Source organism: Capricornis sumatraensis, chromosome 13 (genome assembly GCF_032405125.1).
Source record: "Capricornis sumatraensis isolate serow.1 chromosome 13, serow.2, whole genome shotgun sequence".
In the NCBI taxonomy this organism is placed as follows: Eukaryota; Metazoa; Chordata; class Mammalia; order Artiodactyla; family Bovidae; genus Capricornis; species Capricornis sumatraensis.
This window is the reverse complement of record NC_091081.1, coordinates 55,148,740-55,176,052: the sequence shown is the minus strand read 5'-3', so window position 1 is coordinate 55,176,052 and position 27,313 is coordinate 55,148,740. Positions and strand designations below refer to the sequence as shown.

Genomic DNA, 27,313 nt, shown 5'->3' with positions numbered 1-27,313 from the left:
TCCTTTAAATCTAAGTCGACCTCTCTCGAGACACCCATTTAACTGTGAGCCTCTCCAAGAGATGTTCTGCTTCTTTTTTATATATCCTGTAGCTTTTGTTATAGTTCACCGTACAGTAAATTATCAATTAATTATTAATTCCCATTTTAATAACCCATAAAATAAATACCTTTCTCTTGTACAGATCAGTTCATCAGAGGTAGATTAGCGAAAGGAGGATGAAAATAATATATTTCACACACCAACCACTTTTGCTCAATGAATTATAAGATCATGTATTTTATCCTCATCAATATCCCATTTATCTAAAAATTCACATTTGATATCCTATGCAAGACTTATACTCTGTTCAACCAAAAAGGGATGCTTGCAGAGGAAAGGGAGATAATTACATGAAAATGTTTTCAAAATGTAAACAAAGCCAAAGATGGAAAAAAAAAACACAACAACTTGGAATAGGTAGAACTATCTCTTCATCTGAGTTGCTTTATGGTTCTTATATACTAAAGATATGGTGTCTAGGATTCTAATTCTGAACAAAGTGCCCTACATTCCTTCAAAAGCAAATTCTTAGAGAAAAAATTAGCCTACCATGTAGGGATTGAATTCTATAAATCATTTAGAAGAAAGTGCAGACTGTCTTAGCAAAAAGGTAAGTGAAAACACCTAGGGGTTTTCATCAATACATAAACCAATGCAGAATGTTCTGACAGCACTGAAATAAAATACGCCTGCATTTGTTTCCCCTTATGGCTGTGTTTCCATGGTACCAAGCTTGGATTATCTTAACAGAAAGGGGGCTGTGATTCTGGGAGATACTGACTTATTTTGGAGCATAACAATAAGTCATCTTGCTGTAACCGTATTATTTTTCAATTATCTGCCTGATAATTCTTATCAGTCATGAATTAAACACAGAAAATGAATGGAAACAGCTATAAAATTTATATAATATGCATCAAACAATCCCTCATAGCTGAAGTCATTGCAGAATTATATGAAAACACTAGGTCTTTTCTAAAAGCTTGTAAGATTATACACATTTGTACATAAATCATTTATTTCATAAATATATGTTAACATTGGTATTTACATTTTAATTAATAAGCATTATTTACTTGGGACAGGGTTTTAAAGGAAAAAGGAACCATAGAGCATTAAGTGCTCACTTTTGTTATGTTTTTATATTGTTTAAAAAATCTATCTTAAATTGAGATTTTTGTCTACATGAAAAAAATAGCTAAATCACAGAAAAGTCCATGTGCTACACAGATGGTGTTACTGATTGGGAAATATGGTAATCTTTCTCAGTCTTACTTGTTGCTGGAAGAAATTAGAGGACAAGCACATTGCTGACAGTCATTTGGCAATCCCTTGACAATGCCATAATAACCAAGAGCACATCGTTCACAAAAGTCACCAGCAGTGTGATGCTGACAATTCTGTAAAGGAAGAGGAGTTTGTTTTTAAAGTAATGATAGAATGTAATTTATCATAGCGCTTCCCACCTATGAGTTTGTGTGCTCCTGTGAACACACACACACACACACACACACACACACACACACATACACACACCCCATTGACAGAACTCAGTTATTAACCTTACATATATTTTAAAATTTATTTATTTTTTAATTGTAGGATAATTGCTTTACAGAATTCTGTTGTTTTCCATCAAACCTTAACATGAGTCAGTCACAGGTGTACATATGTCCCTTCCTTCTTGAACCTCCCTCCCATCTCCTTCCCCTCTAATTTGTTACAGAGCCCCGTTTGCATTCCCTGGGACATACAGCAAATTCCCATTGGCTATCTATTTTACATATGGAAATGTAAGTTTCCATGTTACTCTCTCTATTTATCTCACCCTCCCTTCCCCTCTCCCTATGTCCATAAATCTGTTCTGTATGTCTGTTTGTCCATTGCTGCCTTGCAAACAAATTAATCAGAACCATTTTTCTAGATTCCACATATATGTGTTAGTATACGATATTTATCTTTCTCTCTCTGACTTACTTCACTCTGTATAATAGGCTCTAGGTTCATCTACCTCATTAGAACTGACTAGAATGCTATCCATTTTATGGCTGAGTAATATTTCATTGTGTATATGCACATATTTTTAAAGAAGCTCTTTCCTTTGAGGAGTTAATACTAGGCTGCTGTAGCAATAATAGCAAGAGTTTCTGTTCTCTTTTTGTTACATCAGTCTCTCTGAATTAATTTCCCTCTTATTCTAATCTGGGGAATAGAATTCACAAATTTCTAAAATTTATTGTATCATCTGGCTATTTATGTTTCTTCTCTACAAGGTGTTAAAAAAGTGCTAAAAGTCCTAAGGTCTTGGTGCCTGACCATCAGTGGGCTTTTTGAAACCAAACCAAGGTGGAAAGCATAAATATCTTAAGAGAAAACAATTATCAAAAAAAAAAGAAAGAAAGAAAAGTCAGCCTTGTTTCCAGATTAAGAATGTTATTCATCTAATTCTTGCCAAGTGTTGATTGTTCTCTATAGACAGAGAGGATCCATTCTGAAACCAGGGATCTCAAGTCAGTATTTTCTTTTTACGTTTGCATAATAAGAGGTATTTGGGTAATATGTTTTCAGACATTTCCAAAAGAAAATGAGAACAGTTTTAGAATATTGTTTCATCTCAAACAATAACTTAAGTCACTTCCTCTGACTCTTTTTCAGAGTTTATGCTATTCTCTGGGGTTAAACCATGGCATTATCACAATGAATTTTGGAATCCTGTCTGTTGTTTCATTTTTTGGTGTTATGTCAAAAATACATTATGTTACAAATAAGATTTTATAATTCACTATTAAGTTGATCTACTTTTCTAACAGGATACAAACATCAAATCTTGTAATTCTCCAGCTCTCTCTCAGCAGATGTTAGCTTCTTATTTTCAGGGAAAAGGAAGTTCTCATTTGGTGTTCCTCATCTTCCTGCCAAACAACAGACCATCTTTTCTGCCTCACTCTCCTTCCTTTCAATGTTTAGTTCTGTCCACAAGAAGTGGTGCATTGTTCTTTGTCTAAAGCTGCTCTCCTCCTAAACTCTCATTTAGAAAAAAGGCCTTCTTTGTCTCCTATTACCTCCAGCATCTGCATTTTCTCCTTCTTTGATGGCTTACTTCCACAGACAGTTGAGACTGGTTAAGCCTTTCATATTAAAAAAAAAAATCTCTGGGATCTCATGTTTCTGGACAACTTCCATCTTTTCTTTGATAGGTTTATTAAAAACACTATTTACATTGCTGGTCTCTATGTCTTCATCTCTTTTTCACCTCTTCATTCTTTAAACAGGTTTTAAACACACACATACACACACATATGTTTTTTCAGATTCTTTTCCATTATAGGATATTATAAGATATTGAGTATAGTTTCCTGTACTATATAGTAGGTCCATGTTATTTATTTTATTTTATATATAGTAGCATGTATATATTGGAGAAGGCAATGGCACCCCACTCTAGTACTCTTGCCTGAAAAATCCCATGGACAGAGGAGGCTGGTGGGCTGCAGTCCATGGGGTCGCTAAGAGTCGGATATGACTAACTGACTTCACTTTGACTTTTCACTTTCATGCGTTGGAGAAGGAAATGGCAACCCATTCCAGTGTTCTTGGCTGGAGAACACCAGGGATGGGGGAGCCTGGTGGGCTGCCGTCTATGGGGTTGCACAGAGTCGGACACGACTGAAGCGACTTAGCAGCAGCAGCAGCAGCATGTATATATTAACCCTAAACTCCTAATTTACTTCCCCTCTGACCCCAAACAGGCTTCTGATTTCACCACTGAAACATACATACAGGATCATAAATACGATCTTTCTTGCTAAATCAAAATTTACTGACAATAATCTGTCTTCATGATATATGAACCATCTGCAGCAGCTGATATTTCTGGCCATCATTAGGTTGAAATTTTCTCTTTCTACAACAGTACATGAACCAAGAACTTCCAAATGTACAAGCTGGATTTAGAAGAGGCAGAGGAACCAGTGAAGAGGAACTAAAGAGCCTCTTGATGAAGGGGGTGAATGAGAAAGCTGGCTTAAAATTCAACATTCAAAAAACTAAGATCATGGCATCCAGTCCCATCACCTCATGGCAAATAGATGGGGAAAAAAAGTGAAGATAGTGACAGACTTTATTTTCTTGGGCTCCAAAATCACTGTGAATGGTGACTGCAGCAATGAAATTAAAAGATGCTTGCTCCTGGGAAAAAAGCTATGACAAATCTCGACGTCATATTAAAAAAGTAGAGATATCACTTTGCTGACAAAGGTCCACATTGTCAAAGCTATGGTTTTTCCAGTAGTCATGTATAGCTGTGAGAGGTGAACCATAAAGAAGCCTGAATGCCAAAGAATTGATGCTTTTGAACTGTGGTTTTGGAGAGGACTCTTGAGAGTCCCTTGGACTCCAAAGAGATCAAACCAGTCAATCCTAAAGGAAATCAACCCTGAATATTCATTGGAAGGACTGATTTAAATGTCTAATACTCTGGCCATTTGATGTGAAGAGCTCACTCATTGGAAAAGGCTCTAATGCTGGGAAAGATTAAGGGCCAGAGGAAAAAGGGATGATTAGAGGATGAGATGGTTGGATGGCATCACCGACTCAATGGACATGAGTTTGAGCAAACTCTGGGAAATGATGAAGGACAGGAAGCCTGGTGTGCTTCAGTGCATGGGGTCACAGATTTAGACATGACTTAGTGACTGAACAACAAAATGGTTTCTCTAATAGTACAGTGTACTGATTGATTTCCTCCCTCTATGGCTACTCTTTTTTATCTTCCTTCATGGATTTTTTTTCCTTCTTTTTGTTGAGTAAGATTGGTCCTTTCTAACTTTGGCTCTCACTTCTTTTCTTTCTCTTTCCTACATTTTCTACCTTGGTCATTTCAACCATTACTAGAACTTCAGCTATCAGAGCTTCCCAGGTGGTGCCAGTGGTAAAGAACCCACCTGCCAATTCAAGAGACATAAAAGAAGCAAGTTCAATCCCTGAGTCGGGAAGATCCGCTGGAAGAGGAAATGGCAACCTGCTCCAGTACTCTTGCTGGAGAATCTCATGGACAGAGGAGCCTGGTGGGCTACAGTCCATGGGGTCACAAAGAGTCGGACGCAACTGATGTGACAGCATGTAGCATAGCATAGCAGCTATCATCTATCTGTCCCAAACTCTAAATTTTATATATTCTGCCTAATATCGATCTCTAATGAGTTCCATACTTAAGTTTCTAATTGCTTCTTAGATAGATCTTCTTGTATAACACAAAAGTATTTGAATGAGAAACCTCAAAAATTAAGCTCATCTCTTTCAAAATCTCCTAATACTCCTGTATTTCCCATTTAATTTGGGGTCACTATCATCTCTCTGGCATTCAGCCTCTGCTTACTCCTCCAGTCTTCCGTCTAGCCACTGTAACCTTCACACTGTATGCTAAAGCTATATGGGACTATCTGAAATTCTCAAATTATGCAGTGCTTCCTCTTACCTCTGGGAGTTTTCATATGCAAATATCTTGTTCTGGGATGTTTTTCCTCCTCTTACTTAGCTAACACATATTCATTCAGCTCTCATTTTCACTGTCACTTTCTCTGATAAACATTCCCTGATACCTGAAGTCTGGGCTAAATTCTCCTTCTTGCTCAACACAGTGACTGAAATATGTTGACATTCAATGACTATTTTGAATGACTGTATAAATGAAGGTACTTTCTAGGTATTATACTGAAAACTGGTTAGGTTTCTTAAGATGAAAAACATCAAGTTTCAAGTCTAAAGAATTTATAGTAAGGTGGCCAGCAGGGAAAGAGGATTTGTCATATTTGGATACTGATTTAAGTAACATAATCCTCTCTTTTTCAGTTATCCAAAGAAGCCACTGTATTTTAGGAAGAAAATAGCCATTTCATATTTAACAGTAGCACAGTGACAGATAATGGTTCCAAGATAAAATAATTACCTGTGAATTCCAGTCTCAAATCATTCAGCAAGTTGTCAAATGATGAAAAAGTGTTAACTGGGGAGTGCTTTAAGAACATACTTTATAGTTATAGCAATGAGCAGATGCCCCAAAGTACATGGGATCTTAAACAATAATTGTTAACATTTGCCTTTGTAAAAACAAAACAAAACAAAAGCCTGCATAATAAATTATTTATGTAGCCTACTGTAACACTGATAAGTGAGTCAACACAAAAAATAATGCTGATCATTACTAAAAATACAGATATTAAAAAATATGGTTTGCTTCTTTTATACCTACAACTCTGTATAATTTCTACACAGAGAAAGCAAATATTTGAACTTTCTCTGGACAGTCAATCTTTCACAGGGTTGCTGACATACTAAACTTGGTTAACTGAATTAAATGTCTCACTTAGCCCCACAAACACAGCACACAAATCATGATGCTATTTTTGAAATTTTGAAATTAATCTTTCATACGACTTTCCTATTTGCTTTGAAATAGAGGACATAATATTTCTATTGCACATAAATTAATTTTTAGAAAAAAATTTTATGTGTTAGATACCTAAAGATAAGTTTAATAATCTGGAGATTAATATATGCCAGTATCATTTCAATGGTAGATTACAATATATAGCATTGGTTTTTGTTTTTTGTACATGGGAAAACTAGGGGTATTCATTCCTTCCACTAAATCAAATGAATATTGTATTAATATTTGGTGTCTTTGAACTAAGGTGAGAAGTTACTCATTTTCTTTATAGGGATGCCTCTTCACACTCCTTGACATATTATTAAATGCATGGATTCTCAAAAGGCAGCCCTTTTCATCTTGTATAACCATAAGCTACATAGTTTTACCGTATGCCGAATGAAAACTTGTTTCATTCTAATTTTCAGTTAGTAACCCAAGTTCTGCCTTCCGAAGCTATGCAGATTAAATCCTCCCTGGTGGCTCAGAAGGTAAAGAGTGCCTGCAGTGGAAGAGACCTGGGTTTGATCCCTGGGTTGGGAAGATTCCCTGGAGAAGGGAATGGCTACCCATTCCAGTACTCTTGCCTGAAGAATTCCATGGACAGAGGAGCCTGATGGGTTACAGTCCATAGGGTCGCAGAGTCGGATAGGACTGAGCGACTAACACTTTTACTTTCACAAAGCTTTTCCATATGCTGATTGAAAACACTTCACTCTAATTTCAATTAGCGACCCAAGCTCTGCCTCCTGAAGCTATCCAGATTAAGTCTAATTTCCATTTCCCAGGGAAAGTCTTCAAATATCTTAAGAACACTGTTACTTCCTCAATCTTTTTTTTTTTTCAAGCTAAACAGTTAACAACCCTGATTAGTCAGAATTTCTCTTAAAATAGAGATTATAAATCTCACAAACATATTTAACATACTTCCATCCTTGATCTTGATCTTATCAAGTGAATCTGTATAGTAAAGTAAGAATTCCTATTCATAGAAATTGCTATTATGTGTCATTCCCTCTGTTTTTCCCCTTAAACACTAGTATATAAATTCCTAGAGGGCAATACCCACACATTCCTCATCTTTATATTCCCAGAACCAACCACTATGCCTGAACATGGTAATACTTATTAAAAAATGCCTCAAGAATGAATAAACAAGTGAGCCTAAGTTCAAAACCTACTCTCTTAATTTAACCTTGTTAATTGTGGCTCATAATTCTACCTGCTAGGCTCTTTTTGATTCCTGACAGCATCCAACACTGTAGGTAACACTTCCAGCTTTACATCATCTGAATATTTGATAGATTTCATCCAAATCACTAATAAAGATTATGAACATGACGGGGTCAAACACAAATCCTATGCCTCATCAATGGAGACATCTCTAGAGCTTACTCTAGGTTATGCTGTTTAGCAGCTTCTATACCCAATGGCACCCCACTCCAGTACTCTTGCCTGGAAATTCCCATGGATGGAGGAGCCTGGCAGGCTGCAGTCCATGGGGTCGCAAGGAGTCGGACACGACTGAGCGACTTCACTTTCACTTTTCACTTTCATGCATTGGAGAAGGAAATGGCAACCACTCCAGTGTTCTTGCTGGAGAATCCCAGGGACGGGGGAGCCTGGTGGGCTGCCATCTATGGGGTCGCACAGAGTCGGACATGACTGAAGCGACTTAGCAGCAGCATATCCACTGAACCCATTAACTGATTACTATTTGGCCTATATTTTCAGCCCTGTTTGTGAGCATATAATGAAATATTCTATCAAATGCCTATCTGAACAAACCAGAGTTTGAACCATAGATCTGACTCTTAGGCTTATGACTTAAGCAAATTACTCAATTTCTCTCAGCATCATTTTATCAGCTGTATTAGAAGGAATAATCCTTTCTCATCAATTTACTGTAAGAATAAGTGAGAAAAGATTACCTACAATGGCAAGCCCTGGTTCTGGTACATACATAAGTTTGGACACATAGTAGCTGTTAATCTTTTTTGCTAAATTTGACACATGATTTATTATATTCTCTGATTAATTTGAAATTATACTGAGAATTATGGAACTATGGTCTCAGATGTTATATACATTGTAACTCAAGCAATTAGCCTGATACATCTTATTTTAAGGGAATCTATTCTGATTGCTAATAAACATTATTTATGTTTCGCTGGAGATCAAACTCAATCTGTCTCTTACATTCTATTTTCCTTTTTAAAACCTGGTATGACACTTTATTGTTTTCCATCCTGTGACAAATTTCATATTTTCATGATTTTTCAATTTTTTTCATATATGCAGATTCTATTTTCACATTGCAGATTCTATTAATACACTGGGGTAAAATTCACCTGGAGCTTCAAAATCACACTCATTCCATCAGCTAAAAGTATGATTACTGTCACCCATAATAAGCAAGTATTATTTTGTACTTTGAAACCTGATTCTAATACATTTTACCCAAGGCTCTGTAAGTTACTTAATATTTTTTAGGATTAATTTTCAGAGTTATAATAAAATACTAATAATTCCTATCTTGGTAAGATAGATTAAATAAGATAAGGTTTATTTTAAAAAGACCTTAACATAGTAGATTCTAGTTATGAGTTTACTGAAGATGGAGCTCATTGCTTAACCATGGAGACTGACAGTGTTACAGACAACAGAGCAGATCAATGATAGAGATTTATTTTATTCTTTCACAATTCTTAAAATAAGAATTGTGATAGAGTAAAAATAATATTTTCACAACTTGTTAGTCTTGAGAAAGTTATTTGTGCCACCTGAGATTTCAATATTCCCATGTAAAACATTGGAGAAATAATATTGACTATGTAAGTCACTCAGTCATGTCTTACTCTTTGTGACCCTATGGACTATAGCCTGCCAGGCTCTCTGTGGGATTTCCCAGGTATGAATACTGGAATGGGTTGCCATTTCCTCCTCCAGGGGATCTTTCCAACCCAGGGATCGAACCAGTGTTTCTTATGTTTCCTGCACAGGTAGGTGGGTTCTTTACCACTAGTGGCACCTGGCAAGCCCAATATTGACTATAGGTGTAGTGAAAATTAAATGAGAATATATATGTGTATAAAAAGACAAAGCTATAGATGTGTTACATAAACTCTTAAAACTCTATCTTATCTGTTTTTATGATTGTGTGTGTTTGTGTGTGTGTGTATGGATTAGTACTAATTCACCTACCTCTTCTCCTCTTCTAGCATGAGGTTCAATATCTTGTAGGTTTTACTATTTCATTTTGAAGAAAATTTTCCTTAAGAGGCAATGGTAACTTAGATATTGGTAATAACATGCCTATGTTAGGATTTATTAGCATCTATGAAGAAGCAACAGCTCTCTTGTAAGTGTCATTAGGAATTATTAAGAGGGCAGTTACAAAGTGATGTGAGTTTTATTTTACAGCTGAAATGTTTAGCTTGTGAAATTTTCTATAGTTTTTTTTCTACTCTTTATTTTTGAAGAAAGGAATAAAGGAAAAGAAAAAACAAGTTAAGAGAAAATCTAGCATAGCACTAGATATAGCAATGCTTTTTATAATAATTTTTGATTAATTATCATCTGATTGGTTCTTAGACTATAAATGGTGGATAATATGCATGGTAATGATCATCTTTATTATCATTAATCACCATAGCTATTACTTCTACTATCGAGCTTATCATGTGCCAAGTAATGTTCTAAGCCTTTTATCTAGCATTTCATTGAATTCACAGAAAAATTCTATGATTCAGTACTGTTCTTATCTTCATTTTATAAATGAGGAATATAAGACACCATTGAGGTGAAATAAGTTGACTAAGCTTACACAGCCCATAATGGATGAAGCCAGAATTTGAGTCAAGGCAATCTGACCACAGAGTCATGTTTATAACCACCATGTCAACATACAAGGCATTGCACTATGTAGTAGATATGATATTTAACTGGGAAACACAGTAAAAATAACAAAGAAATTAGCATGCTTCAGTTGCTTCAGATATACCATTGGAGTAATCATAGTTATTTCCTATTTGCCTCATGAAGCATTTCAAAGATGAACAAAGTTGCCTAAACTCAAAAGTTGTAAGCTCCCTGAAGGAAAATATAAAAATTCAGAGCACAATAATTTATACTAGCTGTGTATGTCTGATGCATCTATGTATTTATTTTTATTTCACATAGGGATATCAGAAAATAGAGCTTATAGTAGGAATTGTTGGCACAAAAATAGTTATAATAACCAGTTGGTCTAAAGAGTACAGACAATATAAATACAACAACTTTTATCTGAAATAAAAATAAAATTAAACTGTATCTTTATGAGGACTTCTAAATTATTCATTGTTGTTCAGTTGCTAAGTTGTGTCTGATTCTTTGCGACCCTGTGAACTGCAGGACATCAGGCTTCCTTGTCCTTGACCATCTTCTAGAATTTGCTCAAACTCATGTCCATTGAGTCAGTGAAGTTAGCCAACTATCTTATCCTCTGTTGCCCACCTTCCCCTCCTGCCCTCAATCTTTCCCAGCATCGTATGGATTGACATTACTATTGTAATTTCCAGTGAAGATAGCATAAGAAAGAAAAATGCATTTAATTCTCACTTAAGAATGTATGTTAACCACCTCTGAAATTATCTATTGAATTTTACAAGCCAGAAGGTTGGAAAAAAACATTACCCTTAAACCAAATGACAATTATTTCAAGAATTCAAGGATGGTTAGTATCTTCACCTCCACTCCAGTCCTCACAAATAAGCATATTATTAATTTCTATATTCTGTCTTGATTGAAATAAGGTAGCATTTAAGAAGTCAGGAATAAAAAGTTGTCTTAATAGGATGAAAAATATTTACCTTAAACTAATCACCAGAATTCTACTTTGTGATAAAAGATCTGAGTCATTCTTATTAAAATCATTAATAAGATAGGAAGCTGACCACCCTCCTATATAACATTTTTTGAGACTTAAAGCAAAACTATGAAAGTATTACATGAGAGATCGCTCTGGCAAGGAAGACACATATATAGATTTTTGAAAATATTGTAAATATAAAAATAACTGAATCAACTAAGTAATGTCTAGAGCTAGAAAGAAAGTGGTTGGATATTAAAAAACATGTAAAAAAATCTATTTTGTCAATATTTACCAGTAATGACCAGTTAATAAATACATTGAAACAAAAAAATATATAATGCTTACCTTTAAGAGGAAAATGTAAGATACGTGGCAATAACTTTAAGAAATGCATAGCCCATATAGGTAATACTAAAAAAACTATGAGACATAAAATGTTTGAAAGTAAAGAGTATCATATTCTTAAGGTTTAGGGAGGATAATTCAATAGTGTAAAGATGATGATTGTTTATGAATAGCTTAATACAATTCAAATAAAAGTTCTAAAGCTATTTTTTTGGGAAGAGAGGAAATAGTGGATCAAAATGTCATTTGAAAGAATATATAAGTACAATAAGCTAAGAAAATAACAAAAAGAAGTGTAGCAAAGGGCCTTGCTTTACTAGAATTGATAATTTACCATAAAATGAAGGTAATCAGGGCATTATAATAGGAACTAAAATGTAAGGAGTAAAGAATAGATGCTCTTTAAAACATATCTTAACACGAGCAAAAGAAATAAGTATATACTCAGACACCATGATGTGTCAAGGAGAAAAGGAAATATTATTAAGTAAATATCTCTTTAAAGTAACATATTTGAAGAAAAATTATCTCCCCACATTATAATAAACTCTGGTAAGATTAAAAAGTTGGATCTAAAATGTAATCATAGAAATCATGGTAAATACTATGCAATCTCGGTATAGATATTGAAAGTCATTGCCTGAGGGAGATCACCATGAGAATGAATATTGTTAGAGAAGCAAATTGCTTCAAGGATTCAGTCCTAGGAATATCAATATATTGATTTCAGGTAATGAGGAGAAAACAGAAAAGAAAACTATCACAGAGCAGACTTTACCAAGAAAATCCCGAGAATACCATGTCCAGAAAATTAAACTGAACAAAAGCTTCAAGAGGAATGGGTGATTCAGAGTAGCAAACGCTGCTGATAAATCAAATACAATGAAGACCTGAACACTAACGGTTGGTATGTGTATAGTGGTAGAGGGAAAGCCTGATTTTAGTAGTTTAAGGGAGAATGGTAGGAGAGAGATTGTAGATGGAGTATAAACTCTTTTCTATATTACAGGAGATGAATGAAGTAGTAGAAGTCAAGAGGGAAAGTGGAGTCAAGAGAGATGTATTTATTTTTTTCTTTTCTAGAGAGAAGAGTCAAAATGTGATTCAGAAGGGAGAGGAGAGTAATGGTGGGCAGAGTGATGCTTCTGAGTCGGGGAGAGGGCATAAGTGGCACACTTGTTTTTTTCTATAAACAAGACAGTTCATCCAAACTCAAGGAAGAATGAGAGTAATTGCCTACAGATGCAGAAAAATAGGTGTATGTGTTAGTGGGAGCTTGGGTTAGTTCTCTTCTGTTGCTTCTAATTTCCAGTGAAATAAGAAGAAGCAAGGCCATCAGCTGAAAGTAAAGATGGAAATGGGTCTGGAAGGGTTTGAAGCTTGAAGAGGGAAGACAAAGTATGAAATTATCATCCAGAAAGTGACCAAGATGCTGGATTGGAGAGATGTGGCATGATGGAATTGCAGCAGACAGGTTCCATTTGAAGTAAGTGATAGTGAATGTATGGTGAGACTAGTCAGCATAATCATGTGTTTTCCAACAGCCACATTCAGCTTAGAAGGCACAGGTATTCGAGGAGTCAGATTTAGCCAGAGTTAGAATTCACCGAGTAAATGCTAGTAAATGAGTAGTAATAAGAGAAATGAACATTACAAAGCAGTGATAATAAAGGGTCATGGATATTAAGCTGGTTAGAAAGTGAGGGCATGGGAGACACAAGAAATGATAAAAGATGTGCATGTCAATGATGAGACTAAAAATATCGACACTGAAGTATTAACAAATGAAAAGTGAAGTCGCCTCAGTCATGTTCAACTCTTTGCGACTCCATGGACTATATAGTCCATGGAATTCTCCAGGGCAGAATAATGGAGTGGGTAGTCATTCCCAGTCAAAGGAGGGGATGGTTTACCTTGAGACTATAGATGCTCTCAGTTCCTGATAATGACAAACTCTCGGAAAGGCTCGTGGAGTGAGAACAAGACCCTAAGGTTAAGGGTGTGGAGGAATTCATTTTATGGGCATCAGAATCAGTAGGAATTATGACAGAAGTGGTGGTACAGTGAATGGCAATGATGCAAATGAAAAATCTTCCAGGAATGTGGTGGTAGGTGACCTGAGAGTTAGAAGACAGTTTCAACAAGCAGGTATAGTGGGCAAATGAATGGAGACGTGAGATTCAAAGCTGGGGGTTGTTACAGAGGAGAAAAGGGTGATATGAAAGTGGCCCCACCTTCAGGGTGAGGGGAATGAAGAGTGTGAGAGAAAACAGTGGCTTTCACTTGAGAGCATGGCTGGGGGAGCAATGTGTTGGGAAACCACATTTGACATTGAGCAAATGAAGAGGAAATCAAGGGAAGAGGGAGATTATGTAGGGATTCTGCTGATTTCCGGTCATGAGTTCCACAAGGCTCCACGGGGGTTTGGTTTCAGATGACTAGGAGAGGTAGTGAAGGAGTTCAGCAGAGACACCCAGAACTGGGCGGGGATTAGATTTTGGGGGCCCCAAATGGTGACATGGAAAACTTGAATTTCTCCACAGTCCTGATTGTTCCAGGGATGAGAAAATGGGATTTTAGCAGGAATCTCACAACAATTAAAAAAAAAAGAGCAATTAAAAATTCTTTAAAAAGTTAAATTATGGGATATCAAATCAAAAAGTATAAAGATTGTAAAGACTAATAATATGCTCATGATATGTACATTTTTTAAAAATGCAGGACATAAAATTACACCTATGGTATCATATAAATCTTTATAAGCAAATACATAAACTTGGTGGGAAACACATAAAATATTAAATGTCTATCTTGAATTTTTGATGACTTTTTTCTTTAATACTTTTCTATAATTTATGAATTTCTTACAAAGAGTTTATTTTTAATTATAATCAGAAAAAAACCCTTGTGATGCTGGTACTTGTCTAAGATGCTATTGGTTTTAATATATTATTTCTTGATATGAGCAGTGATTTTTCCAGTTACAATTTTTTAATTATTTTTTAAAATGCATAGTATGATGTCTTTTCTTCAAATGTTTCTTACCCACACACACACTCACACACATATGTATACAATTAAGTTCCCTGCAGGTTAGCTGATCTTCGCACTCAGTTAATGAATATGTGTAAGGAGAAACAAGAACATGGGCTTTATTCAAGAAAGGCTCAGGTGAATACCTGGCATACGGAGGTTTCAGGGTCACACAGGTTGCTATGTCCATGACACTGACAAGGAACACAGGTTCCCAGGGTTGGTCCAGGGGTATGGCCACCTGGCTCAGAACGCAGTCGATAAAATCCTGGCATGCACGTCTGAAAGAAAACGGAGCCAATTAGGAGAGCCAACTTGGAAAGCTTTCTTTAGCAAAACTTGGGTTCTTCAGTAGTTAAAAAGAAAGATATTTTTCATCCCATCAGTGGGAAAGGCAACACCACTTACAAACAGTGAATGTCACTTTTGATTTCTAATGTGTATTTCTGCCTGGTCCATCAAGTATACAGGCAGCATCTGTGTTATCAGATGTTAGCAAAGGAAAGTTGTCATTTGCAAATACCACTCAGCCTGAACAAACTTCACATAGTCTTTTTTCTTGAGGAAGAAGTTTGTTTTTAAATAAAATTGTCATATGGACTAAAGAGAGAATCCCAGTGTCCTTGACAACCTAAAAGCTGTCTCCACTGTGTTTGATGGGAAGCTAGAAAACGTCAAATAAGACTCAGCAAAAAATTAAATAAAAACTACTGTGATTGCATTATTTATATAGGTATAATTTAAAAACTATAAAAGTTAGAAATTCAAAATAATAAGAGCTTTACATGTCTTGGGAATATTAGGCCACCAATAAAATGTATCTTTTCTTGATGTAGTTTTTCTCATCTTGCAATAAAAATCCGAGGGCAAACAGGAAACTGCTAACAAAGCTGACAGAAGCAAAATCAAGGCTTCCATCTTCATTCGGGTGTATTATGTAAATTTATCAAGAAACATCACTGGCTCTTTGGAAGAAAGCCCATTTTTCTGAAGAGGAAATGAGAACAGTCCTGTGTTCTGGGCTCAGATCTCTTAGTATGCAAAGCTGCTGCATTTATCAGCCATTGATTTATGAGTAAGAGGTAGGAGCTAGTTTTTCAGATTCCACTAAAGATTATGAAGGGATGTTATCCATGTCAACTTTTTTCCATAGGATATCTTGCTCCCACTGATGAGAGAAGTGACTGCTGAATAAGCAGGGGAAAATATTAAATTAAAAACTTCTTAATGCCTTTGCATTCTTTTGGTTCTGAACCAAAAGAACCAAAGCAGGGTGGAGTAGGTAGAGTTTCCTTGGAAAAAGAAAACGACCAATAATCTGCACTCTCTTGTTTATTTTGATTTGGATACTGTGAGAGTACTTCAATTAAGCACTTAAGATTCTCTCTGCTTTTATCTTGGCCTGTAGGAAATTCTAATGAGATATAATAATGTCCTGGATTTGAGCAAGCTGATAAAACCAGGAATAGTATTCAAAATATTTGGAGTTCTATTTATCTTACAGTGGAAGAATCAGATACTTGAATAAGTTTATTCATATTCTTCAAAATCAAGGTTCATTTTTGCTATTATTACCAAGTAAGGTCTGGAAATTATGGTTCAGGAATTCATTTAAGCATAATTGAGGCATCAATCTAAGGTATATTTTAAAATGTTACACAGTGTAGGTTGTTCCAACTCTGGTGCATGCTGACTGTAGAATAAAATTGGATTTTTTTGGTATAGATTTCATCCTTGGATACCTATATACTTATTGTTATTTTACTGGTATATTTTCTTGGGGGGGGTGTCTTTAAAGATCACACAAATTGAGAGTTTCTAGCTCTATTTTTTAAATCAAACAGAAGTTTAAAACAAGTCTTACAAGAAGAATAACATTAAGAGATGGTCATTTTCATTGAGGAATCATATGCAATTCAATGTTATCAACTGAAAGTAAAGGAGCCCTGGCAGGTGAAATTTACTGTAATATACCCAATTTCTCTTATTGCTATGGCTTTTCTCTGGAAAGAGCAGGACAAAGTAGAAAAGCACCCCAGGGGGAGTACAAGCCTAGGCTTCAGCTCAAGCTCTATATGGAAGCTTCTAGGCCTGTCTCTGTGATTCTCAACCCTGGCTGCACACAGAATTGTGTGAGGAGCTTTAAATACTGATACCTGGCTCTGCCCCCAGAGATTCTCATATAATTGGTGGAAAGCTGGGCCAGTGTTAGTTGTAAAACTCACAGGAGGGTCTAATAAGCAGCCAGGATTGCGAATTACTGGCACGCTCCTCACTCTCTGCTGGAAATGTGTGTCTTTGAAGGGCATACAGACTCTGGCACTGTGACATCAACGAATATAGAAGCCTTGATTTTCCAAGTTTGTTTTGCCAGAGGGATACAGGCAAATCACTTGGTGTCATTGAGATGTGGTTTCCTCATCCCACAAATGAGCATACGTATTAACTCAGTTGTTTTCTGAAGTTTCTACAGATTAATTGTGTGTCTTTATAGATCAAATTTCTAAGAGTTAGCAAAAAAAAAACAAAAAACTACTCCACAATACAAGAGAAACTTAAAACACTTTGTAAAGGAATGTAAATGCATTTATTCCTCTTTAATCTCCTACTCTTGTGGATCTTATTTGTATTTATTTTTTCTGTTTTTCACATTGCTGAGGATGCTTTTTAAAATCAGATATTTTTCTTCTCAGTCAACTAGGGCAAAATTCATGAGAATCATTATGTTTGAGTTGGGAACAAAAGAGGAAAGATAATAGTTACTTTTTAAAGTCCTGTTTAAAAATCCATTCTGGAACAAAATAAAAAACTATTGACAGGCAAGTAAATAAACATGGTCCTAATCTTATCCCTTTTTTTCCTAACTCAAACTTTTCCCAAGTTCTCTTCTTCTCTTGTGCAGAAATTATTCAGAGCTCAATTTTCTTCTGCTCTTCTTCCATGTTTGTCTTCATAATATGGTATCCCATCAAACTGTTAGAACTGAACTGTACAAAAATGTGGGAGGGAGGAGAAAAGGGAATGTGAGACCGAGTAGAAAGACAACATGCTCCAGGTGTGAGGTCACACAACACCCCTCTATCCTCCTCAGAGTTTAATAGTAAAAATAGATACTTGCGCTGTTGCTAGTAAAAAACACTGTCTTGTATCTTTACATGGGTTTTACAATCAGACAATCCTGGGTTTACTTCTTGTTCTACCACTTACTATAGATGACTTGAACAGATTTTAAATGCTATGGACTGAAGTTTCCTCACCTGGAATAAAAGCATGTTGCAGAACTTAGTAGCTGACTATTAATGTATCTGGGGCTTCCCAAGTGGCGCTAGTGGTAAAGAACCCGCCTGCCAATGCAGGAGACATAAGAGATGTGGGTTCAATCCGTGGGTTGGGAAGATCTCCTGGAGAAGGACATGACAACCTACTCCAGTATTCTTGTCTGGAGAATCCAATGGACAGAGAAACCTGGCAGGCTATAGTCCATAAGGTCACAAAAAGTTGGACATGACTGAAGTGACTTAGCATGCATGCACACATTCATGTATCAAGGTTTTTTAAGCCAGGTTCAAATAGCTGTTCACTGTCTTCTAACTGTGTGATAAAGGGCAAGTTTCCTAACCTGCCTAGGCTTTCATTTCCTCACCCATAAAATGATAATATCATAATACACTCAATGTTGGTGTAAGTATATTAGGGAATGCACGTAACATTGTAAAGGATACAGTAAGCACTCAGTAAACGGTCAGTTGTGTGTGTGTTTTTTAACAGGGTTGCTGTGAGGATTAAATGAGATGATGTGTGTGTGCAGTGCTTGAAATTTAATAAATCAATATGAGTTGTTTCTATTCCAGAAAACTTTTAGATAGTCATCAAGAATATACTAAAAAAAGAAAAGGCAATGGTGATTGTTCTTTATTGCATTGAGAAACACACTTACAATGTATGCCACTTACCCATACCATGTTCCTTAATATTTAATGAATATGAAAAGAGTCTTTGGGTCTTCCATGTACAATGAAAGTGGTAAAGGACATTCCCAGAAGTATGGATGTATAAGAAAAAAGTCTAGTCTTACTATTTTGTCTTTTGAGTTTTATGAGCTGGTAATAGGTATACATTGAGTATTTAAAAAACTTATTTTGGGCAGCCACCTGACAGTTTGTGAGAGATGATCCAGTATATACTAACCATTCAACCATGAGTCAGAAGCACTATTAAAACATGATGGAAGGGGAAAGATGATGAAATGAACAAAACATCAGGAAGAGATTATCTGTGAATATCTCATTTCCATGATCTTATTGCAGAGAACCACATATTCAATGACGAATAGTTTCAGTTTCTGCATACACCCTAACCTAAGATTAGGTCAGTTGAGAAAACAATGTTAACTGAGGTAATAGTGAGGAGCAGCTTAGGTAAAGTATGGTAATCTAAATGGCTCCCACAACAGCAAATATGATGAGGAAATTGTGTTTTTAATTTGATATCTATCTAAAGGTAACCCAGTCTCTACTTCTAACGATAAATTATGAAAAGTAATCATTTCTAGAACTGACATTTTCAATGAACAAGGCTATAGTATTATAATCCTATAGGTGATAGACAATGCTGCTGCTGCTAAGTCGCTTCAGTCGTGTCTGATTCTGTGCGACCCCATAGACAGCAGCCCACCAGGCTTCCCCGTCCCTGGGATTCTCCAGGCAAGAACACTGGAGTGGGTTGTCATTTCCTTCTCCAATGCATGAAAGTGAAAGGTGAAAGTGAAGTCGCTTAGTCGTGTCCAACTCAGCGACCCCATGGAGCACAGCCCACTAGGCTCCTCCATCCACAGGATTTTCCAGGCAAGAGTACTGGAGTGAGTCGCCATTGCCTTCTCCAATAGACAATGCTAGGTCCTCACAACTTCCTGTATTTACTATGTTAACTAACACTTAATTTTGTTCATTTGAAACCACATTTCTGTATAAAAACATGAAATGAGTAACTTGTAAATGCAGATGTCTCTAGAATACCTTACATTTGGTGAAAATATTGTAAAGGAATTGCTTTGTGTATTCACGACCCAAAGCATATGTTACTAGAATGGGATGTATTATTTTAAACCTGTCCTTAGTTCTTGCTTTGATGATGAGATTTTATGCCTGAGTAATTACACTTTAGAATCAAGATGAATTATAAACAAGATGCATAATGGATTAGAGGCAATGGGTTGTGGAGAAAACCTCAGGTACCTTATTATAAGAGATTGGTCTTTATCGCCTAATCTTGCCACTAAAGATATTACTGTAATTATTGTCTGTCCATAGGAGTTTAAGTGAAATTCACAGGACATAGGTGAAGCCAGGAATGCAGATCAGAGTTTGTATGTATGTCTGGTTTTTCTTGATTTTTTCCATATAATATTTGCTTTATTTGTGCTAATTTTTTCATATAATGATGGAAACTTACTAAAATTAATAGGAAAGTACATTTTAGAATATGCTAGTTAAAAGCTTGTTGATTATAATAAGATGAGTTTAACATTTAAAATATGGAATGGAAGGTGTGTGTGTGTGTGTGTGTGTGTGTGTGTGTGTGTGTGAAAGTAGATTGCAATCATTTGCTTCTTTGCTAATATTTTTCTTTATAAGGGAAGAGTATTCTTTTAAATAAATGCAGAAAATATAGCTGTAGTGAGTTTCTTTTCAAAATATCTAAAGGTCAATCTTGATTACTTACTCAATATCTTGTATAGAAAAATAATATTGTAGAACCAGAGAATGTTGGAACTACAAAACCCAACCTGTAATTTTATAGATTGGATAACTATATAATAACTAAGGCCGATAGCAATTAAAGGATTGACCAAGGTCACACAGTGAGACAGCAGTGCAGCCAACATTCCTTGGGATAAATAAAATTCCACCTTTTGTCTAGAAAAATCTCAAATTCATTCTATTGTTATCTTTTTTTCATGCTCATTGTAAAGGTAGCATATTCTGTATGTGCCTTTTTCACTCTTTTTTTCACATCTCCACTGTGTGTACATCTGCATATTTCACACCTATTGGGTTGTGATTTTAAGTACAATATACATACTTATTGTGTGGAGTCACTCAGTTGTGTCTAGCTATTTGTGACCCTATGGTCTGTAGCCCAGCAGGCTCCTCTGTCCACGGAATTTTCCAGGTAAGAATACTGGAGCATATTGCCATTTCCTATTCCAGGGATACAGTTACTGGTATATGTGCAAAAGTATACATGTGTATGAAGGAGTTATGACAATAAGGAGATGGATTACTTGTTCATTCAAATAAATATTACTGTTCAGAGCAGTCACAGAGCTAAAAATTCATTCCAAAAATATTTCACAGATATTTACAGTTATTCTTATGAAATGGTTTTATGACTATGTGAAATTCATATGATGATAGCTAAGTTGAATGGCATTTCAATTTACAATGGAGATTTTATATTTATATTTTCATTTACATTAATCCACATGATGATTGTACAAATTTAAAAAAAAACCAAAAACCCAAAGTCCAGTAACAAAAAGCAAATGCCCTGTTCAACTGGAGGAGTTAGGGAGGATTCACCCAAACCAAATGCCTTTCTATTTTCATCATAGCATGCCACCTCTCAGGAGAGTCATGTTCATTGTTTTAAAGTTATATTTCACCTGCCTTGCAACCCATACTTAATAGAACTTCTCAAATCCTATTAACAAAAGCTATACAAAATTATAGTCCTCCCTCATTATCTGCCAGGAGATTAGTTCCTGGAGTCTCCATTGATCCTGAAATCTGACTCAGCTCTCTCATATCCATGGATTCAGCATTAGTGGATTCAAGCAACCATGGATGGAATTTTTGACTGCAGTTGGTGGGATCCATGGAATGGAAACTGGTGGAGGGCCCATTGTATACTTACTGAAAAAAATTCATACATAAGTGGATCCAGGCAGTTCTAAGTTGTTCAAGGGTCCACTATATTTATAAATAAATACACAGATGTATAACTATTCCAGGAATAATACTATTAACCACATTAACTAATAATGACTCCACCAGGCACTGTGATAAGCGCTTAAGTTCTAGTTCATTTAGTCTTTCTGTGATTCTTGGGCAGTAGATGGGAGAGGTGTTAAAAATATCTAACTGGTGTGTGTGGGGGCCACCAACCAATCTAAGGGGGAAGAATTTGTGCTGTAGAGCTGGAGCAAGCCGTGGAGGCCCCTCCCAGGCCAGCCAGTTGCTGCACTGAGGGGTCTGAAGGAGAGGGACCGGGTGTGTTGGCAGTTACTCAAGGTCTTGGGGATTTACCAGCTGAAGCCAAAGCAGGTTTATAAGCTGCACAAGGTCTCAGCCTTAGTATATAATGAAGTAGAGATCCAAACCCAGGCCAGGTTGTTAGCAATTCCACCTTTCCCTAGATCATACCCTGAATCTGCCTGCAAAGCAGGAGTACCCAGGAGACCTGGGTTTGATTCCTGGGTCGGGAAGATCCCCCAGGAGAAGGAGATGGCAACCCACTACAGTGTTCTTGCCTGGAGAATTCCATGAACAGAGGAGCCTGGCAGGCTACAGTTTATATGGTTGCAAAGAGTTGGAGATGACTGAAGTGACTTTAGTTCAGTCACAGTGTGCCAGGCTCTCCTGTCCTTCGCCAACTCTAAGAGCTTCCTCAAACTCATGTCCATCGAGCTGGTGATACCATCCAACCATCTCATCCTCTGTCATCCCCTTCTGCTCCTGCCTTCAATCTTTCCCAGCATCAGAGTCTTTTCCAAGGAGTCAGTTCTCCACATCAGGTGGCCAAAGTACTGGAGTTTCAGCTTCAGCATCAGTCCTTCCAATGAATATTCAGAACTGATTTCCTTTAGGATGGACTGGTTGGATCTCCTTGCAGTCCAAGGGACCCTCAAGAGTCTTCTCCAACACCACAGTTCAAAAGCATAAATTCTTCAGCACTCAGCTTTCTTTGTAGTCCAACTCTCACATCCATACATGACTACTGGAAAAACTGTAGCTTTGACTAGATGGACCTCTGTTGGCAAAGTAATGTCTCTGCTTTTTAATATGCTGTCTAGGTTGCTCATAGCTTTTCTTCCAAGGAGCAAGAGACTTTTAATTTCATGGAAGTGACTTAGTACAGCACTATTAAGATTTAATATTTGTAAAAGTTAAATTGGTTCAGTTGGTAAAGAATTGGCCTGCAATGCAGGAGAGCCAGGTTCCATCTCTGAGTCAGGAAGATCCTCTGGAGAGGACTTGGCAGCCCACTCCAGTATTCTTGCCTGGGAAATCCCATGGACAGAGGAGCCTGGTGAGCTATAGTCCATTGCTAGAGTTGAACACAACTTAGTAGCTAAACCGTCATCACACAGTAAAGATCTAGAAAATTCACCAGTTCTCAAGATAGTCAAAGGAACATCTCAGAAAGTAACAAATGCAGTTTTAAAAATATAATGACTGAAGGAGAGTGGCACTGTTGGAACAAGATATGTCCTTCTGAGAAGCCTATATTAAAGGGAACAGCCTGATATTTATTGCCTAAGTTCTGACATACTGTATTTAAAAACAATCCCTCAAATTCTCTCAAATCCCAATATAATCTTATCTCATAATCACTGAAGTTTCAATGTCTCTAACTGTTTATAAAAAAGTGCCAAGAAAACAGATCAGATGCAGTAAATGGGCCTTAAGAAAACATTATTTCCTGTTTCATATTTTTACAAATCTTTTAATTTTTATTAAATATTTCCCTTGAGTTGCGATTCCTACTTCTAGGGAACAATAACATCATCTTCTTACTGCAATCACATACTGTGAGTGGAAGATCAAATAAAATAGGTTGAGGGTATGCGTGAAAGTAAAACTGATTCCACTAAAGGTGGTCCTGGGAGTATTTCCATTCAGCTGGTTAAGTAAGTCGGGCTTAAGCAGGTTAATTGGAGCCAGCTTACCTCACAGGACAAGCCAGAATAGCCTGGGGGACAATCACATTTTTCTATCAAGTGAGCTGGAGGAGTCACGGCTGTGATGCGTCCTTGTTCAGCTACCTCCATTGAGATTTCAGAAATCCTGGAAACAGTGAGCAAATACTTAGATGGCAGTACCAGTAAATTAAGCTCACCTAGAGAACACTCAGTCCTGCAAGAGGGGTCTTCCCAAGGTTTTGTTAACAACCACAAACTCACTCTATTGTTTTGAAGCTGCTAAATTCTCCACGTTCCACTTCTTACTCCTGCATTTTTGCTTCCTCGAAGGGTGAGATTCCGCATTAGCAAAATATTCACATAAATCATAAAGTATTTAGGAAATTAGATGTCTGATGTCCTGTTGAGAAGTTATAAAGAGTTTTCCCTCCGCTTCTAAAAATGTGAGTGGCTTCAGGTAGACATGGCCAATTAATGAGATATTTTCATTCTTTCAAAGAGACAACCCAAGGTCATTCTCTGTTGGCAAATCTCCTGTCATTACTAGTGAAATTGCTTTTACTTTGCAACTGGTCCCAATTTCTTGCTCTTGAATCTCTGACTATTCTTTCAAGAACTTTAGAAAACCACCTAGAAATAATGCTTGAGCATAATATAGTAATATTGATCTCTTTCTGAAGATAAAGAACCTCTCAAATTAGTCTTTTCTTCAACTAACTTAACCCACCTTTCCTATTGGTGGAAAGGTCCTTGTAATTGAAAAAAATTATTCACAGTGAAAATACTGATACCTTTTGCAGTAAATTGAAATTATACATTAAAAATACATGCAGTCCATAAACTCAGACTATTTCATGACTGACTAACTGGTAACATGAAATGTTCTGCAAATAAACTTTTAAATGAGACAATGAATAGTTTTGCTTCAATAAAAGGCACCTCTAAAAGCTTAAGGAGCTTGAATCATAAACTTTATAACAAGCATAGGTAGGTTTTATTGGTACTGAATTATGAATGCACATTCTGATTTGGCTCCTATTATAATCTGCGATGTGAAGACCAGGCAGCCTTTATGAAACACATGTTCAGTTAAAATTCAGATTTCATTCTCCTCTTCTTGTAGATGCACAGCATTTGTGATATGTAAATAAACCACTCCCCTCTTTTAAGAAGGACTCTGCATTCTCTGAAGGAGTAAGAAGGTAACCTGGTGTTTGTTGAGAAATGATCTCTGCTGTTATCTCATGGTATTCTATAACCTGAGGAATTACTAGCATCATCTTCCTTTCTCTGGCACATACACACACACAAGAGACTAGTGAGTATTTAAAAATCAAATGGAACCTGAATGATGTTAGCAATAGACATTTCTGCAACACATTATCTTTTTTTCCCCTGGGGAATGAGAGACTGTTTTGCCTGAATCAGGAATTTAGCCAAACTCAGACTTCTATGTAAATGAATACTAAAAAGCAAAGTTGTTAAGATCTTCAAATAAAGTTTTGTAAGAGAGTACAAAAGCAAAGAAAAAAGGAAATTTCAGTGTTAACATGTACAAAGTTGGAATCTCAAAACACATGTATAAAAAACTCTTTGCTTCTGAGACTGTCTAAATTTGTAACTGAATAAAGAAGTGGGGTTCTGTCTTAACTATGTTGAGAGGAAGACTCAAACATATTTCTGATCTTTGTCAAAATTCCTTGTCTTACAAAATCAAGTGCTGATCCACTGGTTTTTTTGTTTTTATTGTTACTAGGTGTTCACTCTAGTTTTTATTGACTCTAGAAAAAGTGAAGTATTTACTTATTTTAGTGTTTTTAAAAAGGAAATCCTAAGCCAAAGGATATTATTTAGTGAGGTATATGAAATAAAGTAATAAGAGAAAGGGACTTATGGGAAAAAGCAACCTTAAGGTGAAGAAAGGTGGGATCAGTGTGAGAGGTAAAGAAAGCATGATGAAAAATGCAGGACAACATCATTTCTATCAGATCTACTAACAAAATGTTCTGTGTACTAGCAAACTTTTTACTAAAGCAGGGAACAATTTTCAAAATAAGATATTTGCACACTCACAAGGTTACTTGGTTTCTTCTACAACATGTGAACCTGTTTGGCTTCTGTCACCTAATTTATATTTGATATTCTAAAATAATTAACAATATAATTGACAAGATATTTTGGTTCATGCCTTTTAAAATTATTTCATGGAAAGAATCTCCTGCTTGGGATTGACATATACATATTTTTATATTTAGAATATCAATAGATAATCAACAAGGACCTACGATTAAAAAAAAAAGAATCTCCTGTCAGAAATAAGAACTATGAAAAAGAAATCAAAGCAATACAGACTTGAAAGTGAATTTTGGTCCTTGATTTGGTCTCTACTTCTGGTATAATCAGAAGAGCAATATGGATCTTCTGCAATAAAGAAAGGATTTTCTGCCACATGCTTAATAATGGAAACATTTGAAACACGGTATTTTTAGATTCATTGATTTGTCAATGAGAGGGTTCATAATTTTCTTTTGCTTTCCTGCACTGATCTACTATTTTGTTACATAAGATTATTTTTAAACATCTATCGATTTCATATTCTTACAGATATAATAGAGACACTAACACGCCAGAGAAACTGAGACTATGTGTATAAACTCAACTTTCTGCCTCCACAGTAAACATTTAGCTACATCTGCACAGTTCCTCATTGTATCTCATGAGATAAGTTTTCGTTATACTTGAGGCACATGACCTCAAGTAAACATGTGTACTCACGATGTTGAAGTACCACTTCTCTATTATTTATTTTCTCTTTATTCTATCATTTTTATGTATATCTTGCTGCTAATTCTTCCCCCTCCCTGGTCCCATGATATATAAACATGCTTACTTATCTCTCAGACTAAACAATCATCCCTTGACCTTTGACATGACCTCTTTCTTCCCTTTTACAATTTTATTCACAGAAAACAATAGTCTCCACTCATAATATTAGATTCATTGAGTCCCATTCATTCCTCAAAACTTTGAGGCTCTTTCTGCCCTAGAACTTCACTAAAACTGGTATTATAATTGTTACTGGTGATTCTAACTTTCAAAGAGCCTCATTTTAATTGTACTCTTTGGGTCATTAAAAAACCATACCCCCACCTTTATAGTATTCTCATCCTTTGGCTTTCATGACAGTCATTTTTGCTCTTCTTCTGTGTACTTTCTTATTCAATGTGATCCCCAGTCTTTTTACATCATAAGGCAGAGGGAAGATGGCTATATCGTATCACACACTGGAGTCAACAGGTGTGAGTGCCTATGGTTGGAAGAGACAGGACCAACTTGGCCCTGACCAGTTCCCCTGAGGGTTGAAGGAGGACACTTTCTCAGCAATCTTGCAATGTATTTATAGCCCAGGAGCAAACTCTCTCTACCTTGCAGGACATCTTCTCCTGAATTTCTGCTTAGCATCTGAAATTCACCATGTTGAGGATCAGTTCAATATTTACCCCCTTAATCTTGCTTCTGGTTCTGTTTCTCTTGTTGGGGAAATGGTGGTGATAACTCACACCAGGTGACCCGGACGTCATTCTTGACTAGTCTTCTATCATCACACTAGCAACCCAACTTCTAAATCTTTCTTATCTGATGTCTCACTGATCTTTCTTATAGACTTGAGAAGAAGAAACTAACTTGG

The 27,313-nt window shown here is 36.2% G+C and overlaps 1 protein-coding gene across 1 annotated transcript in view; it reads right to left on the bottom strand.

Moving 5' to 3' along the window:
- LAMA2 (laminin subunit alpha 2) overlaps positions 1-27,313 on the bottom strand; it is a 674,179-nt gene that overhangs the window by 202,899 nt on the left and 443,967 nt on the right. The window contains exons 28-30 of the mRNA XM_068984950.1: positions 23,653-23,770; positions 14,849-14,983; positions 1,318-1,442 (exon numbers count right to left, since the gene is read on the bottom strand). Coding sequence (XP_068841051.1) covers positions 1,318-1,442; positions 14,849-14,983; positions 23,653-23,770 — 378 coding nt within the window. The remainder of the gene's footprint in view (positions 1-1,317; positions 1,443-14,848; positions 14,984-23,652; positions 23,771-27,313) is intronic.